At 46.7% G+C, this 11,249-nt stretch overlaps 1 protein-coding gene across 1 annotated transcript in view; it reads left to right on the top strand.

The window, feature by feature from the left end:
• Positions 1 to 967: 967 nt before the first annotated feature.
• Positions 968 to 11,249, top strand: part of kif18a (kinesin family member 18A) — a 101,291-nt gene continuing 91,009 nt past the window's right edge. The window contains 3 exon segments of the mRNA XM_020527738.2: positions 968 to 997; positions 1,000 to 1,330; positions 1,867 to 2,024. Coding sequence (XP_020383327.2) covers positions 968 to 997; positions 1,000 to 1,330; positions 1,867 to 2,024 — 519 coding nt within the window.

The raw sequence follows: 11,249 nt of genomic DNA, 5'->3' as shown, positions 1-11,249 counted from the left end.
AAGCTTCTTGAGTATTGTTGAAGTTGTATTCATCCAGATAAGTGTGGAATATTCCATCATACTCGTCACTTGTGCCCTGTAGATGATGGGCAGGCTTTGGGGAGTCAAGAGGTGAGTTACCCACTGCAGGATTCCTAACATCTGACCTCCTGTTGTACCCAAAGCATTTGTATGACTCTCTAGTTCAGTTGTGATAACTAACCTCCTCCAACATCCGTAACCACCTTCCTTTATGTTTGGTTTGGCCCTGAAGAGTTTCTACTCTTTGCTTGGGCTGCTTGGTACCACTCGGACAAAAGAGATTAACTCAAAGTGAGAGTGACCCTTGACATCAGGGCTGTATTTGGTCATGTCTGGGCCAAGGATGTAAGAAGATCAGAACCTAACTGGCTGTGGCAGAATCCAAACTGAGACTCCAAGAGCAATTTATTGCAAAGCAAATGTTGCTTTTTGGCACTCTTGGTGACCTTTGTAATTTTACTGATGATCAAAAGTAGACTGAGGTGGCAATTGGCTGAGTTAGATTTGTTCTGCTATCTTTGTACAAGACATATCACACTATCAGGTAGATGCTAGTGTTGTAATTCTACTGGAACAGCTGACTTGCAGTGCAGCAGGTTCTGGGGCACAAGTCTGCAGTACAATTCCTGGAATGTTGGGGCCAATAGCCTTGCAGTAACCTCTGTGTTCATGTGATTTTTGAGCTATTTCTCTCCCCTTTATTTAGTCTATCTGGGACCATCTGCTGTCTGCAAGGGTTTTCGGTTGGCTTTGAAGGCATTGGTTATTCAGCCAAGTAAAAGTCCAAGTCTCCTGCAACGCTGTTTGTCTTGCTTGACAGTTAGTCCAGGGACTGGGATGGCCGTTAAAGTTGGTTTTCCAGTGTTCTTGTGCATGAACTTAACTTCAGGCAATGCTGTCATAAAACATCATAGATATATCTTTTGATTTTTCCAGAAAGAAGTGAATGAACTACATTTACAAAGAAGAGTATTTGAGTGTGCAATTATGCGTTCCACCGAAAATGGCGTGTGTAATCATGTGAAAGTTTTTATCCGTGTCCGGCCTGAAAATGCAAGAGAGCAGAATGAAAGACACCACAAAGTTGTACATGTAGTTGATAGGCATATGTTGGTTTTCGATCCCAAAGAGGAGGAAATTAACTATTCTTATGGCTGCAAAGTTCGACACCGTGACTTAAACAAGAGGAAAAACAAGGATCTCCAATTTGTCTTTGACCGAGTTTTTGGTACTGATTCCTCACAGTTGGATGTATTTGAAGAGACAAAATCAATACTGGAGAGTGTGTTCAATGGATACAACTGTACAGGTAAAGTATTAAATAATTCCTATTTCTTAAATTTATCTAGGATGCCTTGGTCTAAATATCTATATCTAAATATATAACAAAGGGCAGAAAAACTTGTGGGAATGATGTATCTGCTCCCAAAAACCACCAAAATTGAGCAGAGTGTAAACAAGAAATTAAGTAATTGTATAACAATTTAACACACTAATCATGGGGTAGGTGGGACTTAGCTTGGGGAAGGATATGAAACAAGGTATAGTATTTTTGTTAAAATGTTTCCATGAGAAATCCGTTAGTTTGTTATGTTTTTAAAAATACACACATTGTAATTTCCTTTTGTAGAGTTCAGCTTTTCAACGTGTTCCTTGAAACAACGAACCATGTCATTACAAAAGTTGTCTTCCAATAGTGCAAACCATGAAGGGTGAAAGAGTTTGCACAGTTAAACACGACACAAATTGATTAGATTTCAATTGAATTAAAATTTAGTCTTCAGTTTTAATGAGATTCGCCATCTAGGGTTGAATACACACAGTAACTTTTTTTTAAAATTATAGTCTTTGCATATGGTGCAACAGGATCTGGAAAAACACACACAATGCTAGGATCAGCAGGACAACCTGGGGTGATGTATCGAACTATGAAGGAATTATACAATCGAATAGAACAGGTGAAAGATGAGAAATGTTGTGACGTTGCAGTCTCCTATCTGGAGGTGAGATTTAATATTTTTCTGAAGATTTTCTTGAGTGTTGAATTATACTTTGAAGACATGCATGGGGGTGGGGGAATGGCAAAATTAACAACATAGGTAGCTAAAGTTTGTAGCAAATATAAAGCAGGATAGTTTTGACCCAGATTTAAAATTGAAAATATGTATTAAAATCCCCCTACCTAACAATACTATTATTCTCTATGGAATCATTAACAGATGAAGACATTTCTCTTCACCTTGAGTGCTGCTGTTATTATTGTTTGGGTTTCTTGTTTGTGGATGCCAATTGACAATATGACGGCATTGTGATGTTTGAAAGGAAAGATTATGCCAGACATTTGAACTGTTGTGAGGATTCTGACTTGAATAGAATAAATTACACTAGGATTATAATATTCTTACACTAACGTTATTGAAATATGTTTCAAAATCACAAGAATATGAATAGCAGAGATAGTAGGAACTGCAGATGCTGGAAAATCTGAGATAACGAGGTGTAGAGCTGGATGAACACCGCAGGCCAAGCAGCGTCATAGGAGCAGGAAGGCTGACGTTTCGGGCCTAGACCCTTCATCAGAAATGGGGGAGGGGAAGGGGGTTCTGAAATAAATAGGGAGAGAGGGGGAGGCGGATAGAAGATGGGTAGAGGAGAAGATAGGTGGAGAGGAGACAGATAGGTCAAAGAGGTGGGGATGGAGCCAGTAAAGGTGAGTGTAGGCGTAGGAGGGGATTGGTCAGTCCAGGGAGGACGGACAGGTCAAGGGGGGGAGCGGGATGAGGTTAGGTAGGAAATGGGGGTGGGGTTTGAGGTGGGAGGAGGGGATAGGTGGAAGGAAGAACAGGTTAGGGAGGCGGGGACGAGCTGGGCTGGGTTTGGGATGCAGTAGGGGGAGGGGAGATTTTGAAGCTTGTGAAATCCACATTGATGCCATTGGGCTGCAGGGTTCCCAAGCGGAATATGAGTTGCTGTTCCTGCAACCTTCGGGTGGCATCGTTGTGGCACTGCAGGAGGCCCAGGATGGACATGTCGTCTGAGGAATGGGAGGGGGAGTTGAAATGGTTCGCGACTGGGAGGTGCAGTTGTTTATTGTGAACCAAGCGTCAGCGTTCTGCAAAGTGGTCCCCAAGCCTCCGCTTGGTTTCCCCGATGTAGAGGAGGCCACAACGGGTACAGCGGATGCAGTATACCACATTAGCAGATGTGCAGGTGAACATCTGCTTGATGTGGAAAGTCTTCTTGTGGAAAGCCTGGGATGGGGGTGAGGGAGGAGGTGTGGGGGCAGGTGTAGCACTTCCTGCAGTTGCAGGGAAAAGTGCCGGGTGTGGTGGGGCTGGAGGGGAGTGTGGAGCGGACAAGGGAGTCCCGGAGAGAGTGGTCTCTCTGAAAGGCAGATAAGGTTGGGGAGGGAACAATGTCTTTGATGCTGGGATCGGATTGCAGATGGCGGAAGTGTCGGAGGATGATGTGTTGGAACCGGAGGTTGGTGGGGTGGTACATGAGGACGAGGGGGATTCTGTTTTGGTTGTTATTGTGGGGACAGGGTGTGAGGGATGAGTTGCGGGAAATGCGGGAGACACGGTGGAGTGCGTTCTCGACCACTGAGGGGGGGAAGTTGCGGTCCTTGAAAAACGAGGACATCTGAGATGTACAGGAGTGGAATGCCTCATCCTGGGAGCAGATGCAGCAGAGGCGAAGGAATTGGGAATAGGGGATGGCATTTTTGCAGGAAGGTGGGTGGGAGGAGGTGTATTCTAGGTAGCTGTGGGAGTCGGTGGGCTTGAAATGGATATCGGTTTCTAGGTGGTTGCCCGAGATGGAGACGGAGAGGTCCAGGAAGGTGAGAGATGTATTAGAGATGGTCCAGGTGAACTTAAGGTTGGGGTGGAAGGTGTTGGTGAAGTGGATGAACTGTTCAAGCTCCTCGTGGGAGCACGAGGCGGCGCCGATACAGTCATCAATGTAACGGAGGAAGAGGTCGGGTTTAGGGCCAGTGTAGAGGGATTGTTCCACGTAACCTACAAAGAGGCAGGCATAGCTTGGGCCCATGCGGGTACCCATGGCCACCCCCTTTGTCTGTAGGAAGTGGGAGGAATTGAAAGAGAAGTTGTTGAGGGTGAAGATGAGTTTGGCTAAGCGGATGAGGGTGTCAGTGGAGGGGGACTGGTCGGGCCTGCGGGACAGGAAGAAGCGGAGGGCCTTTAGGCCATCTGTATGGGGAATGCAAGTGTATAGGGACTGGATGTCCATGGTAAAGATGAGGTGTTGGGGACCAGGGAATTGGAAGTTCTGGAGGAGGTGGAGGGCGTGGGTGGTGTCACAAACGTAGGTAGGGAGTTCCTGGATCAAGGGGGAGAAAATGGAGTCAAGATAGGTGGAGATAAGTTCGGTGGGGCAGGAGCAGGCGGAGACAATGAGTTGACTAGGGCAGTCAGGTTTGTGGATTTTGGGAAGGAGATAGAAGCGGGCGGTGCGGGGTTGGCGAACGATGAGGTTGGAGGCCGTGGGTGGGAGGTCACCTGAGGTGATGAGGTTGTGGATGGTTTGGAAGATGATGGTTTGGTGCCTTGGGGATGGGGTCATGATCAAGGGGGCAGTAGGAGGTGGTGTCGGAGAGTTGGCGTCTGGCCTCAGCGATGTAGAGGTCAGTGCGCCATACTACAACTGCACCTCCCTTGTCCGCGAGTTTTATGATTTGAGGTTGGGATTGGAGCCGAGGGCTGCACGTTCTGCGGGGGAGAGGCTGGAGTGGGCAAGAGGGGTGGAGAGGTTGAGGCGATTGATGTCTTGGCAGCAGTTGGAGATGAAGAGGTCGAGGGAGGGTAGGAGGCCTTGGGGTGGTGTCCAGGAGGAGTGGGTGTGTTGGAGGCAGGAGAAGGGGTCAGTAGAGGGAGGGTTAGGTTCACGGTTGAAGAAGTAAGTGTGGAGGAGGAGGCGACTGAAAAACTGCTCAATGTCCAAACGTGACCGGTGTTCGTTGATGTGTGGGTGGAGGGGGACAAAGGTGAGCCCTTTACTGAGGGCTGACCGTTCATCATCAGTAAGGGGGAGGTCTGGGGGGATGGTGAAGACTCGGCAGGGCTGAGTGTTGCTGAATCCTCTGGAGCTGCTAGCTGTGGAGGCTGTGGGCGGAGTGACATCGGCGTCGGTGGTGGGCGGAGCGAGGTAGGCGGCAGCGGTGAAGGTAGGTGCGTCTTCAGTGTCTGTGGTGTTAGTCTCGGAAATGGAGGCAGTGGCATCAGCAGCGTTGGCGTTCGCTGTCCCGGAAGTGGGATACCCGACAGTGGCAGATGTGATGTCATCTGTGGGTTCTCCAACAGTGGCCTCATGGCCAATGGCGGCGGGCACATTGTGGGGAAGGTCCTGGGTATGGCTGGGGATTTGGGAGGTGGAGGAAGCCCGTTTTGGGTGGTAGGCACCAGTAAGTTTACTGTACTTACGGTTTTTGGTGTCCAATAAAGCTGAGTAGAATTGTGAGTTCAGGTTGTGGATCCTACGAAGAATAAAAAACAGGAGAGGTCCTTTGCAGGTCTGGGAGATGGAGGCTCTGAGCTGGGGTAGGCTTGATTGTAGTGCCCGGAGATGCCGGCGCATTGCTGCGAGTGTGTGTTTCGGGAGTCGCAGGGAGAAACGCTTCTGAGGGATCTCAATGCTGTGAATGTAGACATTGTCACGGTTGGGGCCAAATTGGGAAGGCCTAAATGTGGAGTGTAGTCCATTGGGGATGATCTGGTTCCGTAGGCAGGTACTAAGAAAGGTGATGTGGCTGTAGTACCTGGGTTGCTTCAGGACATGGTCCAGCAGTTTCAAGGCCGAAGAGATTACGAGAGAGTTGCAGTGGGAGAGAGATCCCCTGAGGTTTGTCCAGAGGGAGGAAGGTAACTTCTTCAGGGTAGGCATCCTTAGAAGAGGCTTCGCATTGGGGTTAAAATTGTATCAGAGATAGTAGGAACTGCCGATGCTGGAAAATCTGAAATAACAAGGTGTCGAGTTGGATGAACACAGCAGGCCAAGCAGCATCATAGGAGCAGGAAGGCTGACGTTTCGGGCCTAGACCCTTCATCAGAAATGAGGGAGGGGAAGGGGGTTCTGAAATAAATAGGGAGAGAGGGGGAGGTGGATAGAAGTTGGATAGAGGAGAAGATAGGTGGAGAGGAAAACAGACAGGTCAAAGAGGTGGGGATGGAGCCAGTAAAGGTGAGTGTCGGTGGGGAGGACGGACAGGTCAAGGGGGCAGGATGAGGTTAGTAGGTAGGATTTCACAAGCTTCAAAATCTCCCCTCCCCCTACCGCATCCCAAAACCAGTCCAGCTCGTCCCCGCCTCCCTAACCTGTTCTTCCTCCCACCTATCCCCTCCTCCCACCTCAAGCCGCACCCCCATTTCCTACCTACTAACCTCATCCTGCCCCCTTGACCTGTCCGTCCTCCCTGGACTGACCTATCTCCTCGCTACCTCCCCACCTACACTCACCTTTACTGGCTCCATCCCCGCCTCTTTGACCTATCTGTTTCCTCTCCGCCTATCTTCTCCTCTATCCATCTTTTATCCGCCTCCCCCTCTCCGTATTTATTTCAGAACCCCCTTCCCCTCCCCCATTTCTGATGAAGGGTCTAGCCCGAAACGTCAGCCTTCCTGCTCCTACGATGCTGCTTGGCCTAATATGAATAGCACATTGATAGGTACTGGATTGAACAGTAGATAACAGAGGGACATAAAAACAAAAAGTTGATTTCTTCCATTTCAGCTATCTTCGTTTATACGTACTCCACAGAAGTCAATTTTTCCCAATCTAATTTATTTATTTTTAAGATATAACTGGCCTCTTTCTTCAAGCTCCCTATCTTCCTTTAAACTGAGATCAAGGTTTAAAGATCCAGTTGTCTGGTTGATAAAGCCTCCATCTCTTTACTTTAATGCACAGAAAATCTTGCATTGTCCCTCCCAGTGCTCTGCTTTAACTCAACCAGCAGACTAAAAAAATTATACATTCCTTGAATTATCATCACAAGCTTTCCTGTAACATTACTAATTCCTCCTTATAGAAAACAAAGAAATACGAAAGGTGGAGATCTGAAACCAAAACTGCTGGAGAAACTCAGCAGGTGCGGCAACATCCTAGAGAGAAAGCAGCGTTAACATTTCAAGTGCAATGACCCTCTTCAGAACTGATAACAGCTAGGAAAAGGTGATGTTTACACTTAAATGGGGTTGGGGGATGGGAAAGGAGTGAGCGAATAGGTGGAGTAATCCAGAGAGAGGATGACGAGGGGTGGAACAAAAGGTAGGCAGACAATGGGATTGTTGATAGTAAACCAGGGAAGAAGAGAAACTAGATCAATAATGGGGGGCTATGAGTATGTGAAACTGTGCTGAAAGGCAACAATGTCATGATAGGAACAAAATCAGAAATTGCTGGAAAAACACAATGGGTCTGAAGAAGGGTCGTTGGACTCGAAATGTTAACCCTGCTTTTTCTCCATAGCTGCTGACAGACATGCTGAGTTTCTCCAGCAATTTCTTTTTTTTTCTTTAGTTCCTTGTCCCAGTTTACACTTAGAGCTGACACCAAGACAGAACACATCATTAATGCCTTTTTGGCTGTCATAAGACCTCCAAAGATGTTGACCATTCCACATGTTTGAGAAGCAACTCATGTGGATCTTCACACTGCATCTAGCTCCTCAGTCCCGTGATTATAATTAAATTTGTGAAACCAGAAGGAGTTTAAAATTCCTTCTAAAGTATTTACCTGTCTGCGTCCTGATTATCATAGGTCAAAAAAACTTTTAAAAGTAGAAATACCTGTGTGCAGGACAATGACATTTCAGATGGATTTGAAGGACCAGCTGAAGTAACTTCTCCAGTCACTATCATTTTCTGCCAATCTTTGCTGCTCACCAGTGAAAGAGAGGAAAGTTGTGATTGGAGAAGTGAAAGCATTACATGTGGGAAAGACAGAATCTGCAATTGTTAGAGTAACTCCTTATAGAATCTGTTTCTTTCACACATCAGTTGTGACTTTTCTCTCATTGGTCATCCTTTATATTTTGAACTCTGACCCCTCCTCTTGCTACTGACCCTTCAGATTGCAGCCTCTGCTGCTGCTTCACCCTACTTGTTCCTTACCTGCTGCAAATGGAAGCTGTTTTCCTGTCTCAATCGTTTGTTTCCAAATTGTTCACTTCACAGTAAGGGAGCAGAGGATTTAATGAAAGGAAGGGTTCACAGACTGGGTGGTTTAGGGAGTGGCAGAGGTCCTGAACCAAACAATGTGCAGGGGATGTGATTTATGGCAAGTGCGAAGTTCTGCAAGCTGGAAAGACAGGGAGGATGAGTTTAGTGGAAAGGAAGCATACTACCTCTTTTAAAAGAGATTTCATTTACCAGTCAAAGAATTTAGCAATGTGACGTGTTTCTTTGTTAAAAGCAAAATACTGACTATGCTGGTTGGAAATCTGGAGAAAACATACAAAATGCTGGAGAAACTCAGCAGGTCTGAAAGAATCTGTGGGGGGAAAATAAGTTAACATTTCAAGTCCAAATGGCTTTCATCTTGCATGATATAACATTTAGTTTTTTTCCCCTCTGGCAAAGGTCCGAGAGAATGTAAATCCAGTTTGACGTTTTTGGTTTTAATGGGAAAACCTGATGCACTGCAACTTGTTTCACTTGCAGTTGCATTCCTGAAAAGTGCAACTTTAAGTGACCATGTAATGTACTTGCATTTGAGGTAGTACAGGCAAGTTTTTCATGTGAATGGTCCCTGGGATGGAAAATCTGTTCCAAATTGAAAAGTGTGTAATTTGGGCATGTTCTTTAGAGCCTAGAAGAATAAGAGGTGATCTTGCAGCAACCGACAAGATTCTGAAGGGGCTTAACAACACATTGAGAAGCCAGGCTATACACAACAGATTTCAAACTTCCCATTGCTGTATCCTCCACAATATTGCTGCCATAAGAGACTAATCATCATTTCCTGGAAACGAGAAGGGAAGGTAGATACATCCTTGACATTCTTTCAATTAAGTTGTTCTCTCAGAGCATGATGGACCTGATGTTATATTTTGATCTGTATCTCCCTGTCAGAGTGTCCTCTTGGCTATTATTCAACAAGTAAGGGCACCCACAAATGTCCTATTAACTTTCTTTAGACAATACATCCAGTCGTATAGCCACAAACGAATTCCTATTTGCATCTTCCCTTGGAGCCTGTAGTCCAAGTGCCCGTGCCATGCTTAATCACGTCACCTTGACTCCTGATTTATCCATTCATGGTCTTGCATGTGTCCTTCAGTACTACTGGACTTTGCAGATCGAAGGTAGGTCTGCACCATCTCGGCAAGGGCACCAGTACTTTGAGCTGACTGGATATGAGGCAATGTCAAGAGTACTAGTCAGGTCGCAATACTAGAAGCACAAATGCCGTCATCCTGAGAGAGGACTGAGAGTCTGTGCATGACAGAATGGAGGGTTATGCAATAATTGGAAGGTCCTGTATTTGAGGGCGTGGAAGAATACATGAAATGTTATTTCAGTCTTGAGTGTGAGGGATGACTACTGCTTCAATAATGGCTAGTGATTGGTGGTTTAAGTATAAAATGTCATGTTAAGATGTGTTAATTGGCATTTCTACAACCCCCACAAGGTCTCTAAACTTCATTCAGTGTTGCCAGCCTGAAATCTACGTGTTGGCCTCACTGCCAGCTCATCTCGGATGCTTTGTCTTAAGGATTTCCTGACCCCCCCCACCCCACCCCACACAGTGAAAAAGCATCACTCCTCCTTTGTGATTAAAACCTTTGGTGCTGCATCGCAGGAGACCTCTCTCTGCTGTTCCTCTGTAAAACTGTGGCAAAATATTCGGTCTGCTGCAATTCAGTACAGCTTCTCTTTTTTTTAAGAGGAACATATTGCCTTTAGGAGTTGGAGGCTTGCTAGAACATATTTATTTATTCATTTTGTGGGATGTGGGCGTCACTGGCTGGCCAGCATTTCTTGCCTAACCCTAGTTGCCCTTGAGAAGGTGGTGGTGAGCTGCCGCCTTGAACCGCTGCATTCCTCCTGCTGTGTGTTGGCCCACAATGCTATTAGGAAGGGAATTCCAGGATTTTGACCCAGTGACAGTGAAGGAACGACGATTATATTTCCAAGTCTGGATGGTGAGTGACTTGGAGGGGGTGGTGGTGGTCCCGTATATCTGCGCCCTTGTCCTTCTAGGTGGAAGTGGTTGTGGGTTTGGAAGGTGCTGTCTGAGGATCTTTGGTGAATATCTGCAGCGCATCTTGTAGATAGTACACACTGCTGCTACTGAGCGTCAGTGGTGGAGGGAGTGAATGTTTGTGGATGTAGTGCCAATCAAGCCGGCTGCTTTGTTCTGGATGGTGTCAAGCTTCTTTAGTGTTGTTGGCGCTGCACTCATCCAGGCAAGTGGAGAGTATTCCATCACACTCCTGACTTGTACCTTGATGGTGGACAGGCTTTGAGGAGTCGGGAGATGAGTTACTCACAGCAGTACGCCCAGCTTCTGGCCTGCTCTTGTAGCCACTGTTAATGTGATGAGACAACAAGGTGCAGGGCTGGATGAACACAGCAGGCCAAGCAGCATCATAGGAGCAGAGAGGCTGACGTTTCGGGCCTAGACCCTTCATCAGAAAAGCTTAATGTGATGAGTCCAGTTGAGTTTCTGGTCAATGGTAACCCCCAGGATGTTGATAGCGGAGGATTCAGTGATGGTAACATCATTGAATGTCAAGGGACGGTGGTTAGATTGTGTCTCATTGGTGATGGTCATAGCCTCGCGTTTGTGTGGCGCGAATGTCACTTGCCACTTGTCAGCCCAAGCTTAGATATTATCCAGATCTTGTTGCATTTGAACATGGTCTGCTTCAGTGTCTGAGAAGTCACGAACAGTGCTGAACATTGTGCAATCATCGGCGAACATCCCCACTTCTGACTTTATGATGGAGGGAACGTCATCGATGAAGCAGCTGAAGATGATTGGGCCTAGGACACTATCCTGAGGAACTCCTGCAGAGATGTTCTGGAGCTGAGATGATTGACCTCCCACAACCACGACCATCTTCCTATGCGTCAGGTATGACTCCAACCACCAGAGAGTTTGCCCCCGATACCCATTGATTCCAGGTTTGCTAGGACTCGTCGTTGCCACACTCTGTCAAATGCAGCCTTGATATCAAGGGCTGTCACTCTTGCCTCACCTCTGGA

This window comes from Rhincodon typus, chromosome 17 (assembly GCF_021869965.1).
Source record: "Rhincodon typus isolate 14 chromosome 17, sRhiTyp1.1, whole genome shotgun sequence".
Classification (NCBI taxonomy): Eukaryota; Metazoa; Chordata; class Chondrichthyes; order Orectolobiformes; family Rhincodontidae; genus Rhincodon; species Rhincodon typus.
Note: the sequence above shows the minus strand (reverse complement) of the source record. Positions and strands in the feature narration are given on the sequence as shown.